The 16341-nt window shown below is 37.9% G+C and overlaps 1 protein-coding gene across 2 annotated transcripts; it reads left to right on the top strand.

The window, feature by feature from the left end:
• The first annotated feature begins 1763 nt into the window (after positions 1–1763).
• Positions 1764–16341, top strand: LOC132980277 (transmembrane protein 255B). 2 transcript variants are annotated; one of them, XM_061046322.1, is made up of 9 exons: positions 1767–2025; positions 3003–3142; positions 3759–3821; positions 7555–7644; positions 10161–10241; positions 10427–10512; positions 10710–10869; positions 13641–13745; positions 15165–16341. In XM_061046322.1, exons 1-9 carry the CDS (start codon positions 1962–1964, stop codon positions 15312–15314), a joined length of 939 nt encoding a protein of 312 aa, XP_060902305.1. In that variant the 5' UTR covers positions 1767–1961; the 3' UTR covers positions 15315–16341. The 2 variants fall into 2 exon arrangements, with proteins under 2 accessions (XP_060902307.1, XP_060902305.1); XM_061046324.1 differs by lacking the exon at positions 13641–13745 and having other exon boundaries at positions 1764–2025.

Below are 16341 nucleotides of genomic sequence, written 5' to 3'. Positions count from 1 at the left end.
TCACTTAAACGGTTTAAGATGTTTGACTTTACTACCAGGATTATATGTATGAAATTTGGGGACAGTACGACTATGTTAAGCCCGTGAAAAAACGACTTCCTGTTTGATGGCGAGTGACGCGTCCGTACGGCGAGAGCGTTGGACGTAGGCGTTTGAGCTTGTAAGTGTTGTATGGCCAAGGTGGTAGCATGGTCCACACCAATTTTGAGGGGAAAATGAGCTACCGTGTAGCAATGGCTAATGCTAATTGAGAAGAAGTAACTTCCTGTTGTCAACAGGTGGCGCTGTGACTAATCAAAAAATGTCAATCATGGATGTGTTCAGGGCGGGTCCCGTATCATGCATGAGAAATTTTAATATGATTGAACACTAGATGGCAGAGAGATAAGCATTTACTTTTTTGGCAACTTGCCAAAATGCTCCAAAAAGTTCAAACGCACGCCACGGCCACGCCCTTTGACGAAATAACGTGCAGAGCACAACGAGATATGTTGAGCCTGTGTAGAACGCACTGACACTGAGATTGCGCCGATCGGATGAGCGCCCTCGGACAAGTGCGTTCAAATAGGAAGGCTGAAATCGGTGATTTTGGGCCGTTATTGTGAAATTCAACGTTAATTTGTGGACTTCCTGTCGGGTTTTTTGAAACGCTGCAAGAGGATTTTTTGTCCGTCCCGAGAAGCTTAATATGCGTACCAATTTTCGTGAGTGTACGTGAAAAAACCCTTTATGGGGAGGCCATTTTCAAAATTTCAAGGGGGCGCCACTGAGCCATTTTGCAAACTCCGTTTACGAAACCACCAAAATATCAAATTTTTCACCAGACCTGATGACCGTGGAAAGTTTGGTGAGTTTTCGGACACGTTCAGGCCCTCAAAAGTGGCCGCAAAGTGGCGTAAGAAAAATAAGGAGGATAAAAATAATAATCACTAGGGTTTGAAGAGGGTCCTCGCATGGTTCGTGCTCGGGCCCTAATAAACCTTTTTAGCTTCCTGTTTCTGAAATGTTAATTAAGTTTAAATTAAATTAAATTGAACATTAATTTGTGAACTAGGATGGACCAGAAAATACAAGAATTGACAGGATAATGGCCTTTTAACTTTGCTTCTGCTTTGTTTCCAAATAGTGAGGCCCTGTGTAGAAGGTCTCCTACAGGCTGTTTATGCCAAATTAACATGTTTAGGGCGCTGCCACTGCTGGGAGCAAGTATAGAAAAATACATTTCACAGGTAACTGGAGGAACTTGAGGTGTAGAGGATCCCAGCAAACAGCTCACTTCAATAACCTTTGAAATCAAAAATTGCAGATATTTGCCTTTAAATTGTATTTATTTATTTTTATTTATTTCAATAAATGTGCCTTTGTCCTGTTTCATTCAGTTCTATCCAGGTATTTTTTATATAATCATTTTCAAAAATTGCTGATACTGAGCATGGCATGGTAGGTTTTTTTTTTCCCCAACACAATAATGCTAACACGTGCTAACACAACACAGAGGTGGTTCTCGTGTGCTAGCTTTCTTCTAATGTGCTTACAAGACATAAGGGATTGGAAATGTCTTGTGATATTGGTCTGATGTGTAAAATAGATATACGAATAAAGCACAGACAAACATGTATTTGTGACTTCTTGATTTACGAATGAAGTGTCAAATGTTTATAATTTGAAAAAAAAAACAACGAAAAAAACGCTGATTTTTTCCACATCCTGAAACGTCAGGAGTGTTTTGACAGCAGTAGACACTTACATTTCCGACCGTCCTTGAACGCAGCAACCTTGAACGTAGCATAGGATCTTCACGCACTTTACTGAAGTGCGCCTCCATCCACACGCGCACATGCAGTAGTAGTAGAAACCTGTGATACAGCTCCTAGGAAAACTTTGTAAGCCTGATCAGAAAGCAGAACTGGTTGCAGACTTGAAGCTGTCGGACTCGTGGAAATTGGTGTTTTGGATTTGCCATGACTGCAAGGATTCAGGGAGCAGCCGGCCGGGACAAACCCGAACCAAAGAGCCGTGAAACAGGTAAGTTATAAACTGGAAGCAGGGATATATCTTTTTTAATTTTTTTTTTTATTGAAGACAGTGTTGCTGGATTAATCTTACAAATGCAGACAAGATCGTTTTATTATTCAAGGCATACTTCTTAAGTTTATGAGGCCTACATATAAATTACGTTTGTTTGTATGTATGTCTATCTCATTAGATGTAGCAGAGTGCTTACATTTCACTGAAGGCGAAATGTTTTCCCATGATGGTGACATCGCCTATTAGTGTTGTTCATGACTGAATGATAGTTTGGAGAATGGAATAATGCATTTTCTTTCTTTTATAATTAGGTAAGGTTAGAGAGTCAGGTGACCTGATGACTGAAAGGTGTCTATGTGTCTGATGCTCTGTTTAGATGTTTTAAATGAAGAGTTTAACCTCAGTCTCAGGGAATGTGAGGGCTGCATTCACAGAAGCTTTCTTCCTGAATGTCATGGAAATAATACATGAATTTACTTCAGTCAACAACAATTTGTAGGGAATAAATGTGTCATGGGATATGTGTTGTGTGTACTTGGAAACGTTTTTATCTACAAACTTTACAACTACAAACTTTTATTGACATATATTGTGGGTTTATATGTAATATTAGTAAATGATGGTTAAAAGCTAAAGTTTATTTACATTGAATACACAGAAGCAGTGGAACCAATTCCATTTATTAGAGTTGATCTGAACAAGATGGCGACATTGAGTTGGGATCATTGTTTTTTTTTTTTTAATGAAATTAAGCACAGTTAGATTAAATCAGTTTAAATCAGGTTTCTTTTTTTGACCCTGAGATCAAACTAGAAATACACAGGCAGGCAGGGAGGCGGCTGCTAAGGAGCTCCAATCCGGCAAGCATGTGGTCTTGTGTTTTCTTTGTCCTGCTCTGTGTCATATAACACTGATATATGATGCAAGGACTGACCATATGACTCTATGGTTTCTCTCTTCTCTTTTTGCTGCAGAGATGATGGTGCGAGCCAGGAGAGCTCTGTATTTGGTATTGGGAATGCTAAGTCTCTCCCTGCTGCTGGTGGTGCTGGGAGTCTACACGACGACCAGAACAGAGAGCCTGAATGTGACTGGCTACACCTCTGGAGTTATTGTGAGTTGTTTATTTGACCCATAATGATCATCTTCTGAGTAAGAAAAAGCTAAATGACATATATAGGATTAGAAAAACAAGACTTGTTGTTTGAAACCAAATCAAATCATCCTCCAGCATGTGATATCCATCATGAAGATGATATCCTTTAGTTGCACTCCTCCGGCCAAACATTTTGCTTTACCCAAAAGATATCGGACGTGCAGGACTTTAAATTGATGACTGGCGGTTCTTTGCAGCAGTCATGATCATTTCATACATTGATTACACTGAAAACTGGAGTCAGAGAGAAGATAATGGTTCTTCTGGAATTACTGTCAAATTATATGCATGGAAATCAGTACTGGAAGCATCAGCTGCGAGATCTTGGTCATGCATTCATGACTCACTTTATATCCATCAACCACCTTTAATAACACTATACAACATAATACTGTGTGCTTTAACATTTTCCACCAAGAGATCTTCTTTAAAAACCGTCAAATGCTATTATTATTTGTTCTTTCCTTCGAAAACAAACCATATCATAACAAAGCCTCACAGCTCTTGTGTAAATTGACCACAGGTTTTGTTTTGTCGAACACTTATCGTGTTTCTTTTGTGATGCTCTCTTCAGCTAACCCTTGGATCATTCCTGGGACTTCTTGGACTCCGGCTGGAAGAAAACCGCAAACAGCTGGTATTATCGTCTGCTCTGCTTGTATCTCTTTTATCTCACACAGTCATACACACGCATACACCTACAGTATATCCCAGATCATAATTTTTCCTCATGTTTTCTCTGTGCACACCCAGTCCCCAATCCGCCAAGATATGGGTGTACTTTGGCAAAGAGAGCGATACAGAATATAAGAGTGGTGATCTGCGACTTGAAGCTGTAGCAGACATCTTGTGGCTTCCTGAACTCCGAACATCCTCAACACATAATAGTTGATTCAATTCTTTGAGTTGAGTTTACAAACACAAATGATAACCTCATCATTTTGCATCATCAATGAAAGCTATTAAGTGACTCAACTGTAATTTCAGACTTGGGTATGTACATTCTGACTCATCATGTGGAATTGTTAGCTGAATGTATTTTGAATGCGATGGCCATTTTTGTTAAATTCATTTATAGGGCATCATACAGGTTAGTACAGACTTGAAAAACATTGCTGACAGTTTATGTAGAGAGATTTTGGACACAGCCTGCATGTCGAAACAATAGGCAGGGAGCTTTATGAAGAGTAATACTCATTTAAACATTTAAAGAGTGTGAAGCCTGGTGTCTTTAAAAACCTAAAGGATTGATTAAGCAGTGTGCTCACCTGCTTTAATGTCAGCAGCCATGTTTATTATCACTAGCTAACAAGCTACCTAGCACACTACCTGGGGTAGTAATCAAAACTTTACTTTTTACACAACAATCCTTACAATGTTTTGTTGGGTGAGAGCAACTGGCACATTAACATGATTTCCTAATTGTATTAAAGCTCAAATCTATTGCAGACATGCTTATTTTTGTACTCGTGTCCATGATTATTGGGTTGGGAACTTCCCCAGTCAACATAATCTGAGTTAGCAGAATAATTGCTAATCACACTGGTTAGTCCTCTTCTTTTTAAAAACGTATTAAGCTAAAGAGAGAAAGTCATTATATATAGAATAGTTATTCGGTGTAGTGAAATGTTGGGTGCCTTATGATCATTGGCCTAAACTTAACTGAGCTAAAAGACTGAATCGTTTTGCTCAATGTCAGAATGCCACCATTTCAAAATGTATACAACTTTCACAGGATCTCCTTTTGAAACGAGTCAGTCAAAAACACAGAATTTTTTCAGCCAACTTTAGTAACGTTTGCCAAATTAGCTAAATAGCCACAGCTGATAATCTCTTCCTAGGAAAGTTGTCATTTCAAGTGTGGTAGTGTTCTGTCTGAAGACCAGGAACAATAAAAAGAAAAACACGAAGGGTTTTTTGGGGGGTATCTCGCCGATGTATGAACTGCATCTGTGCCGTGTTAGAACAAAAAGCTTGACAAATAAAGAGTAACTTGGCTAGGTTCATCAGTAGAAGAGTAACTTTGGGCTCATCAGTAGAAGAGTAACTTTAGTTTCATCGGTAGAAGAGTAACTTTGGTTTCATCGGTAGAAGAGTAACTTTGGTTTCATCAGTAGAAGAGTAACTTTGGTTTCATCAGTAGAAGAGTAACTTTGGGCTCATCAGTATACACAGTTTTTAAAATGCAAAAGACTTGACAGCTGCCACATAAAGGAGCCAATATATGAACATTTAACATGTAGTATTTTTAGACTAAAGTAAACAAGATTTGTGTGTTTTTGTTATTTTGATTTCAATTTAGCAGCAGGTTCACTGTTTTAGATCATCTAGACACTACAGTAAGCCTCGGCAGTATCAATACTTTTCATTTCAATCTGCTTCCCTGTCCTTTAACATACATTCCTTTGTCTGAAGTATCACTCTATGACTCATCCCAGTGTTATTTCAACTTTGTAAAGCAGAGATTTTCCTCTGAGAGAAGTACAACAAAGAGCCATAAAAAATAAGTACGTTAGCCAGATGTAACTTATAGTATGACTGTTCACATAATGAGAACAGGAAATGGAGTATATCTGATTAGATCCACTCAGGTTATTGTTGACACAATCCCACAGATATCATGATAATCAAAAACATTACTCAACAAACTGTCCGACAGTTAATGAGTCATTTGTGTCAGATGTCATGTCTGGGGTTAATATTTAGGGTTCTGATAGAGATGTTCTATCTTTCCTTTTCTCTTTACTAATATGGTAATATTATATACAGTGCCTATTGGCCAGATATTTCCCCTTCAACAAATAAAATAACAAAATCCAAGAGATTGTCAAGATGCCAAAGCAGCTTCAAGCTAATGAATATTATCTGAAGGTGCAGTTCATATTAGAATACTCATGCCTATTACCTCATCCTTAAGTGATATGCTATCAAAATATTCCCAGTAAACGTTAAATACATCAGATAATCCCAATAATGAGGGGCATAAGGGCATTTGCGAACAAGACTTCCCATTTATGGAATTCTTGGATAGAGCAAATTTTGCTTGGAAGTTGTGTTGTGTTTTTATTGATTTAATTTGTGAGATAAGCCTCGTGATAAGAATTTCAAATGTCAGAAAAGAAAGAAGACAGATCCAGTAATGTTTGAAAGAGGAAGATTAATTTAACTTCATTTTCATTATGAGGTGCTGATGACATTTTCCCAAGACGTTTGGAGTTAGGAATGTGATTAATGCATAGCAAGAAAGAAGAAAAGATTCACTGTGAGCCTATACAGACTCTCAGCTCTGCACAGTGAGTGGCTTGAATTTAAAATGATCTTGCTTTGATTGATCCCAAGCCATCTGATAGAGACATTGTTTAAAATAAAAGAAACATATCATATTACTGTTCTGAGACTGATATCAAGCATTCAGAGAATTTTTTACCTGAACTTACCTGACCTACAGAACCCTGAATGCTCATGAATTGGGATATTTCCTTTTGTCAGCACTGTGAACATTTTCAACTATTAAAGTAAGATGACATGAACACAATTGAATACACATGCATTTATAAATGCAAAATTGAAATGATAAAGTCTACATAAGTAAAAAGCAAACAAAATCCTGTGCAGGAGAGGTAGTACGGCTATACCAACATACTGGAAATACTGGGAGAAAAGAATGAATACTAGGTAATATTTTCTTTACACTTTCATTTTATAGTAGTATTACTTAATATTCAAATATGTCCCACATGTATCATAAATAAAAGAAATCGAAAAATTCAAACATTATTCTCTTTAGTTTAAAAGGCCACATATAATGCAAAATGCAAAGACTTATATGTGAAGTCCATCCTCTCTGTCTTCTGCCTGCTCCACGTTTCAGAAAATGTGTACTCAATCAGGCCGTTTGGAGATTCCCCTTCATGACATCACAAAGGGCAGTAACCCCTCCGCCAGGTGGGTGACACTCCCACAGCTAGGTCTTTGTTCTACCATCTGAGTCTGCCTTTCCACTGTTAACTATTGGGCATGGAACAAGAAAGCCCAAACCACATGCATTTCCAGAGGGGCGTGGTCAGACACAGTTTTTTTGCATTTAAAGCTACAGACACAGAAACAGCCTGTCCTGAGCAGGGCTGAAATAGAGGGGGTTATAGGCATGATAAAATACAGGATCAGAGTGGATTTTTAGCAACAAAAAAAATGTAACAGACATGTTTGGTGGCGCTCTGAGACTTATTGAAACTAATAGCTTCACATGTTTGAGACAGTACCAGTTCAAAACAATCTCTGCTCAGGGCCTGACTGGCAAAACTTTAAATATCTCTGTCATTTCTGTATGTAAATTCACTCATTTATACTTTTTTTTTGTCTTCCTCCAGCTGACGGCTGCAATTGTATTCTTGAGCTTTGGGATCATCACCTCATTTCTGTGTCTTTTGATTGATGGCGCCTGTATTGCCATTAATATGGTGAGTTCCCTGAACTTTATGCACATCAACACCAGAAACGATTGTAAATAAAACAAAGTAGTCACAGTAAAAATAAAGCACTATGTGGGTTGACTGATCCACTATGACAGCCTCTGGGACTGCCATTTGTGCCAAGATCAATCTGTTTTGCCCCCCATTTAAAGTTTAATAGTCATAAGTAAAATGAGCAATATGTAATGAACTAAAATTGGTGCTGCAGTCCAAATTCAAAACATTGGGGAGAGCTGACCCCCTCCCTCCTCTGTGGGTTTAGCCAGTTCTGCATCAGTCTTCAAACCTTTCTGTGCTCTAATCTCACCCGCTTCCATCATTGCAACACCTGTTGGTTTGCCGTGATAACTGCCTAATTTCTGGTAAACTGAGGGGCGTCCAAAACCGCTGTGTGGGGTTGCCTTAAAACCGCCTATTTCTCTGGTCAAAACAAAAAAGAACATACCGGACCGGATTCTAAACTTAAGGAGGACATACCGGCTGAGAAGCCAGCACAAATAAGTCCACTCATCTGTCAACAGACAGTCACTGAGTGGGATTGATGTTGCTGATATAGACAGCAAGCTGCCTCCCTAAATACATTGAATAGCTTGAAAAAGCAAAGATACATTCCTTTTTTCTAACCTTTTTTTTGACCTGAGCTTACAGTTTTTGTTTTGCAATTGTTCAACATATTGATTATCTTACAAGCCGCCAGGCAACAATCAGCGACTCCAGAAAAATTGTGAGGAAAGCAAGGTCAGTCTAGGACAGCACTGACCATCATCTCTGGAAGGAATTTGTTCTTCTCCCTTCTAGTCGGAGGTACAGGCTGCCCAGGGCTACGAGCAACAGATGCACATTTTAGTATGTTTTAGTGCAATTCATTCACTTAATCTTCCTTCAACCTTGGCTGCACTATAGCACCAGTGGAATTTTTAACTAAGAGTTACATTTACTTATCTTGGTTGGATTCCATCAGGTTGTGTTGCACTGTCCTACGTCTTTTTATACGTTGTGTTTGTGTTTTTACCAACTGCTATAAAAAACACATTTCCCTTCCAGGGACAATAAAGGTCTGAACTGAAGTGAACTGAACTCCAGGAGGTTTCTGTGCCTGGCCAAGAAATAACTAAAACCACAATTAATTTTTTAAATGTTTAATACAAATTTAAAAAAAACACTGTTAATTTCTGAACTTCAGATCTTCCATTTTGATGAACTATATTTTATCCATTAAATGATATTGTTCTGTTAGGGTTAACCATTTACATGTATCAGCTTTCTATACAATAGGAGCAGACAAGTGAGCCATCTGTATATTCATGCCAGGAGTTAATTAGCGGGGAATGACTCTGCGTCTGATTCCATGCATACTGAGAGAATGATGAAATAAGAAAATAAGGTGAAGGAATCATACTGTCACCTTAAACTGTGGGCCTGTCAACAGATTTTTCATAATGTGCTAAGGAAGAAGGAAGTATCTTTAATAAAGAGGGTTTGGAGCTTTTATGGCACCAAGCCTCTCCTTTGAAAGATGAGATGATTTAATGTATAATGATAACGCCTTTGTACTAATAGTATACAAAGAGTTATGGATGAAGGCCTGCCTTTATAAATAAATCCTCAAAGAGATGATGTAGTGTTAAACCTTGAATTCTTCCTCTGAGTCTATTCATTGTCGTAATTTATGATGAAAGGTTAAAGCTACACCTCTTCTTTCCTCAGTTCAATTAAACCCAGATAAGGAAACATAAATCACTTCTTCTACGACTCTGAACCGGTTTGTACCATATAACATATTTTATAGTCATGGTATTAGAATAGGGGCAATGGTTTATCAAACATAGTTAAATCACTATGTGAAGAATTCAGTTCTGTAGGATGTAGCATGGTGGTGCAGTGGTTTGCGCTGGTGCCTCACAGCGAGGATGGAGCATTTGTGTGCTGGAGGTGTTGTTGTAGAAATTCTCTGGGTTTAGTTTGGGCCATGGTAGGGGCCCTATGTGAGATCTTTTCATGGGGCCCGGAGTTCCTGGCAACGCCCCTGGACCAGGGTGTACCCTCTCACCCAATGACAGCTGGGATCTGCCCTCCGTGACCCCGAACGGGAAAAGCAGTATACTGTAGATAATAGATGGATGAATTTCTTTATATTTGCCAGCTCATTTAAAAGGGGTCGCTTTTCACAAAGATGTAATACAGAGCGTAACATCTTTACCAGTGTTCTTTGACATTTACCACAGAACAGAAAATTGAAAGTTATTTTTACAAATTTAAAGGAGCCATTAACAACCCTATGTTCACAGTTTGTGGCTCACCGCTAAAAACAAACTCAACACTCACATCAGTGTGATTTATTATCCTTCTCCACATGTGGCCATCTGGAATATCTTCAGTAATAAATAACAAGTCACTGTGACATTTTTAAAACTCTACTCTTGATATTGATAGATGGCTGATTGAAGGTTTTCTACCATTAAACCCTATAGGCTGATATTTCTTCATGTTTTAACTTTATCCAGGACATGCGTCCTCTGACAGCAGGCAGATGCCAGTATTACAGCAGTGGTGGAAGTTACATCTATGAGAACTTCTACACCCCAGTGAGTAACAATGTACTTGTGTGTGCAAGGAAACAATACAGTCCAGCTTTTTTTAAATTCAAGTCGGCTATAATCCTATTTTGTCTTTAAAGAAACACACCTTTTATGATAGTTTTCTACCCCAGCTAAAGTTATTGTTGTTGAACTTGTTCAGGTTGTGATTCGATTTTGGACTTTTGTTTTAGGTGTCGTGTTGGAATCTAAAGGATTCTTGTACCATGACGGTACGGAGTGGGACCTGCTACTGCTGTGATCTGTATAACTGTGCCAAGTGAGACAAAAAACAATATCCTATGAAATCCTTTAATCATAATGTGACCCCACTATGTCCAAAACCAACTCACACCTGCTAAAAAAATAATAATGCTAAAAATATCACTTCAGACTTTTTCTGTTCATTGATTCGTTTTCCTAATTAACAAATGATGTTTGATTCTAAATAAATGCTGATGTCGTTTTGTCCTGCAGTGGAGGCTACCTCAGCAACTTCTATGAGTTTGTTGGAGTTGAAAGCTGTGAGGAAGTTTTCACTTTGTACATTTTGATTTGGACTCTGGTCAGCCTGAACCTCCTGGCCTTCTTCACTGGAATCCTCACCACAGCAGTGTTGGGCAGCATCAAAGGCATGGTAGGACACGCATAACCAGACACAAACGCATAATGATAAAGGTCCATATTGTATATGGATCTGCTACATCAGATTACTTCCCTGTGCAGTTTTTTTTAAATGCAGGGACTCTTTTGGTAAATACATGATCTGTATGAGGATATAATGTGAACTGACTCTACAGGCCTGTTAGGTTAAGATCTTTCCCACATAATCAGATGATAACATCAAAAGTCCAAAAGAGAGGCTTTGTGTTTTTCCTACCAAATAAACCTGATGTAGTACTTGATGAACATAAAAAGCTGGATTTAGTGACCGAATTTTTTAACTCACCAACTCACCAATATGCAGGTTGCTGTATATTTCACAATTTATTACGTGTCACGCTCAGTTTCCCAGAGATGTTGCTGATTCGACTGGTAAATTAAAACACAAAGTGACATATAAAGCAGTTTTCTTTCCCTCAAAAGGGACTCAGTGATCTTCGGTTGCATCCTGGTATTTTATTCAATTTGACCCATTTACTAGAAAGCCTTGTCAGAACACCATAAATACTTGGTCTTCAGTCAGCGTGATTATCACACACACTTTTGGTTGGATGTCTGAAAGAATCAGTCATGCCATAATCAGGAACACTCAGGTTCTTATGTTCTCATGTTCGTTTTAGTCCACTAATATTATTCATGTGGTTTAAGCATTTCTTACATTGTGTCTTAAGTGAAAACGATAAACACAACAACAAAAGTTTTTATTTTTAGAATAACATTTTATTGGTGAAAATACATGAAAACAATAGTGACACTAACAACAAAACCATAAGTAGGAAAAAAAAAACAGAACATAAAAGACACCAAGGAATGTGTACCACTAAAAATGTTCATTTGATTTATTCTGTTCCCTTCTGTTCCCTTCTGACCTTTAAATCCATTATTTGTTTTGTCCAGGACATTTCATACCCTTATTATTCTACTCAGACAAAATGGTTTTTTTTGCAGGAAAGCAGAACATAAAACAAGATCTGATTGGATTATGCAGGGCGCTGGTTTAGCTCAGAGCATGTGCCCCCTGTACCGAGGCTACAGACTCTAAACATAGATCACTCTAAACCTCTTTCGCTTTACATAACCTAACTCCAATGTAAAGACTGCTTTACATGTTAGTGTTGAGATGTTACAACTAACAGCTGACCTTGTCCGATCCCCAGAGCAGCTTGACGTGTCTCATTTAGTTGATAAGAAAACTTCTTCATTACCAATGTGTCATTTTTTTGTTGTTGTCTGCAGAGTCCATAGAGCGTTATGCTGCCAGACATCCAGCTAACTTAAACGCTGCAGTGAGACTGCCAGCAGACCACACAGCTTCCTGAATCTCTCTGCATGCTGCCAGAATGACTCTATTTCATCTCATGCAGAAAGTCTCCTTTCTGTAAATAATCCGCAACAATTAAGAGACTTCTTGAAATATTACACTTCTCCTTACATCGTGAGTTTAACTGTAGGAGTATATTCAGATTTTTCTCGTACAGTCTTACACTGAATACGATTTAACTCTACCAGTCAGTTAATAAAGGAGTCCCTGGAGATTACAGATCTGTAGAAGTTGGAAACTGTGTGTAAATTGTTAATCTCATATTAACAAAATACCTATTAAGTTGTAATTTGTCACGTAATGTGTTTTTTTTTTTTTTTAAATATTTATTTTTGGGCTTTTTGTGCCTTTAATGGAGAGATAGGACCGTGGATAGAGTCGGGAATCAGGGAGAGAAAGAGAGGGGAATGACATGCGGGAAAGGAGCCACAGGTGGGATTTTGATCCTGGGCCGCCCGCTTAGAGGACTATGGCCTCCATACACGGGGGCGCGTGCACATAACAACATAATGTGTGTTTATCGCCCTGCCCCCATCCGACTGCAGTCAATTACATAAAAAATGGAAGTTACCAGGTTGTAAAATTGATAGATTTCTCACATCTGGTCAGTTCTGCTGTCACCTTTACTTCACATCTGTCTTTTTTTTTCGGTCTCCTTAATCTTCTTTCATCTCAAAATGGAAAAACAGTTTTCTTACACATGTCCATACAAAACCCCAGTTATCATAAAGCAAAATTTGACATAGCGTGTAATCAAAGTAAAGTGAGACGTGAGCTTTATGTTGCATGACTAAAAACAAGCAAATCTGTCAAACTGTCCTGATGAAGCAGGTTTTCCCGACTCCCTCTTCTGAAATCACAACTACATAAGTACGTTATTTAAACAAACTTAAGTTTTGATTATTTAATCTGGACATTTACAGTCTAACATTTAAATATCCACGTTTGTTTTAGAAGTATCGTTCTATCATTATTCTTTGGAGAGCTTCAAACAGCAGAGCCTTCTCTGCTAAACTAACTGTAGAAATGTGTGTTATTGTTTCCCGTCCCTGACTGAACTACAAATGTTGGTCGCTCTGTGCAGTTTTCAGTTATCCAAACACACATTCAGATTTGTTTGGATCACAGCTATACATGGAAGTTGTTATTAGAGGGATTCCAAATAGCTCAATCCTCCTTTTTGACAATCTGTAATGATTGTTCACGGTGCAGATTTTCCATTTTCATGGCCAAAAGAGGTTGTAATCAGTGTTCTGATAGTTTAAGACCTTCTTAATCATCAATGTAAACATTTGTATTGGCTGAATGTCAGTGTTTTATTAGTGTGAGCACTTTAATCATCAGAGCATCGTACTCATAGTAATATGTGTGTGTGTTTGTGTGTGTGCATGTGTGTGTCTGTTTGTGTGTACTGTCTGTTTCAGAGGAGTAGCAGCCCTGTGACCGAGCCTTCTGAGAGCACAACATCTTCCCCTACAGCTCCTCTGCTGACTGACGCCAACACACACACAGCCTACCAACTCCACCCAGTGAGTGTGCGATGAACACACACACATGCTCACACACACACACACACACATGCACACACACACACACACACGCACACACACATGCACGCACACACTTTGAAAACATACCTCTACATCTGGTTTCTCTCTCTGTCTTCAACTCTGCACTTTAATCTTTCCATCTCACTGTCATACAAAACAAAAACACACACCTCTTCTCCACAGACATACATAAACACCCTTTAATATTCACACTGTTGATGAATGAAAGATAAGAGATAAGATAATCCTTTATTTATCCTACAATGGGGAAATTTACAGTGTTACAGCAGCAAAGAGCAAAGATTGTGAACACAATACAATTTAAATATAAAAAGAAAACAAGAAAATAGATAATTAATAAAAATAAAAAATAGATCAGCTATTTGACAAAAGTGTAGTCCGTAATATTAAGTGTTACACAGACATGTGACATAAAGTGTAACATGTTATTGCACAAAGTGGTTTGATAAACATAATATAACATTAATATAACATTATTATTGCACAATGTCAGAGTGAATTGTCCAGTTGTGTGTGTGTTTTGTGATCTACTGGGAGCAGGCTTGGTTAAACAGTCTGACTGCAGCAGGAAGGAAGGACCTGCGGAAAACCATGTAAACCGGGAAATAAGTTACATCTACTCATTTGACTGTACATTTTAATTCAGCGTCCCTTTGCTCACCATGGCCTGGTATTCATTTCTGCTGAGTCTGAACTAAAGAGTTTCTAAAACATCTAATAGAGACTAATCAGTAAGTCAAACACATGTGAAGGAAAATGAAGTAATGCTAAATAAGATAACATAGGTTTTTTTTTATGTTTCTTCACTTGTCCATGTAGTTACTGTTATCCAAAGATAAGAACGTCCAACAAGAAATGCCTAAGCATCTTAAATTATAAACATAAAGGTTTGGACAAAATTTAGATAAGTTGATTACATACAGTTCGGTCTGGTTTTAGCTGATTCAAATCAAAGCTAATTCTTTTCCACAGGAGGTTTCTGTCTCTTTGTTGTATTTCAAAAAGGTTCCCGGGATTTTAGGTTCCTCCTAATGCACAGGGGACTGAGAGGAAATGTTGCTGCCTATTATTCAATGTTATTTACTCTCCTATAAGCCTTTTAAAGCGTTCAGAAGTTATTGCTAATGATTAACTAACATTCCATAATTTTGCTGCTGCATTAAATGTTAAACTGGCAAATAACTAAAAGTCATTATAAAGCATAAGAGGAAACACGATACACCTGCCCCTTTTCTACAAAACAGTGGTTTCAGTTTTATGTGAGAACAAACACTCTTGTCATTTGTTATAAATTGTGACAGATTGCAGTATTAGGTATGCACACACCAACATTTCTGCCGTCAACTTTTTTTTCTTCTTCTGTGTTTTATTGTCCAGGGAGCCATGATGTATTTCCCTCCAGCAGAAGAGACGGCTGCAACACAAAGTAATACTTCATCATCACCGCTCCACACAGAGTCCCACACGTTTCCCTTCGCCCCGCTTACCAGCCTGCTGCCTCACAAAGTCCAGGGTCTCGCTGCCTGAGTCCCACCACCATCAGCCACCAAAACAACATGCGCAAGAAACATCAGAACGGGATAAACAGATGCTTCCCTAATGTCATCATCCGTAATGTTGTTGTAAGGAAAGGGTAGAGAACACCGTGGACCACTAAAAGAAAAATACATTGGTCTGCATATTTTGCAGAAATCTACATTATTTTTAATCCAAAAGCAGAAGTTTTAAGCTTCACAGAAAGTGCTTCTTGCTACTTTTTATTGTATGAAAGATATACAAACAACATGAAGGTCTTGTGTCGTAAAATGTTTGTAAGTTAAATGTTCTGTAGTATAAAAGTATGGACTGTATATAAGAGGACTTGTAGGCTGTAACATTTGAGAAACATTACACAAGAGTTAACACCACATGTGAACATAAATGAAATGCACCATAAAATGTGTCAATAGCGTGACGTCCAAGCAGCAAAACTGTTGTTGTGGTTCTTCTGAAATGTTCTTTGATATATGACCAACAAGGCCCCTCAAACATGTGATTAACATCCATATGTGTCGTGTATATTTGTAATAACTGATGTCCTGTGAGATTTATTTGACACGTATGACTATCATTCACTGTTATCATACAGAAACAGAGTAAGGACGGTGACAGGAGGATTAAAGTGATGAATTAGTAACGGAAAGATAAACAGACAGTGGTTTGAACTTCAACTGATCATGATAAGACACAAGTCTTTTTTTTATTACAATCATTAAACAGGTTTGTTTAATAAATGACAAATCAAACCACATTTGTACAAATGATTATTTTATTTTTTTAAATTAATTTTTTACTTTATTTAGATAGGACAGAATTCTTGAAGTCATCATATATGGGAGGTAAAATGAGTTAAGAATGTTTCTCATTTTGCAAAAGGATTGGTTGAATGTGTTGTCAGTAAATTTAGACCACTAACAAGAAAGTTAACTCAATATAACGACATCTATTAATGTAGGCCTTGATTCCTGTAATGTAACCTCTCTGGCTTCAACTATAAAATATTAACAACATCAAA

Source organism: Labrus mixtus, chromosome 9 (assembly GCF_963584025.1).
Source record: "Labrus mixtus chromosome 9, fLabMix1.1, whole genome shotgun sequence".
Classification (NCBI taxonomy): domain Eukaryota; kingdom Metazoa; phylum Chordata; class Actinopteri; order Labriformes; family Labridae; genus Labrus; species Labrus mixtus.
The sequence above is the reverse complement of the archived record's forward strand: the minus strand, read 5'-3'. Positions and strand labels throughout refer to the sequence as shown.

Coding starts and splice junctions, on each gene's coding strand:
- LOC132980277 (XM_061046322.1), top strand. CDS start 1,962: ATGACTGCAAGGATTCAGGGAGCAGCCGGCCGGGACAAACCCGAACCA. Junction 3,822..7,554: donor AAGAAAACCGCAAACAGCTG/GTATTATCGTCT, acceptor GTCTTCCTCCAG/CTGACGGCTGCAATTGTATT. Junction 10,242..10,426: donor ATGAGAACTTCTACACCCCA/GTGAGTAACAAT, acceptor CTTTTGTTTTAG/GTGTCGTGTTGGAATCTAAA.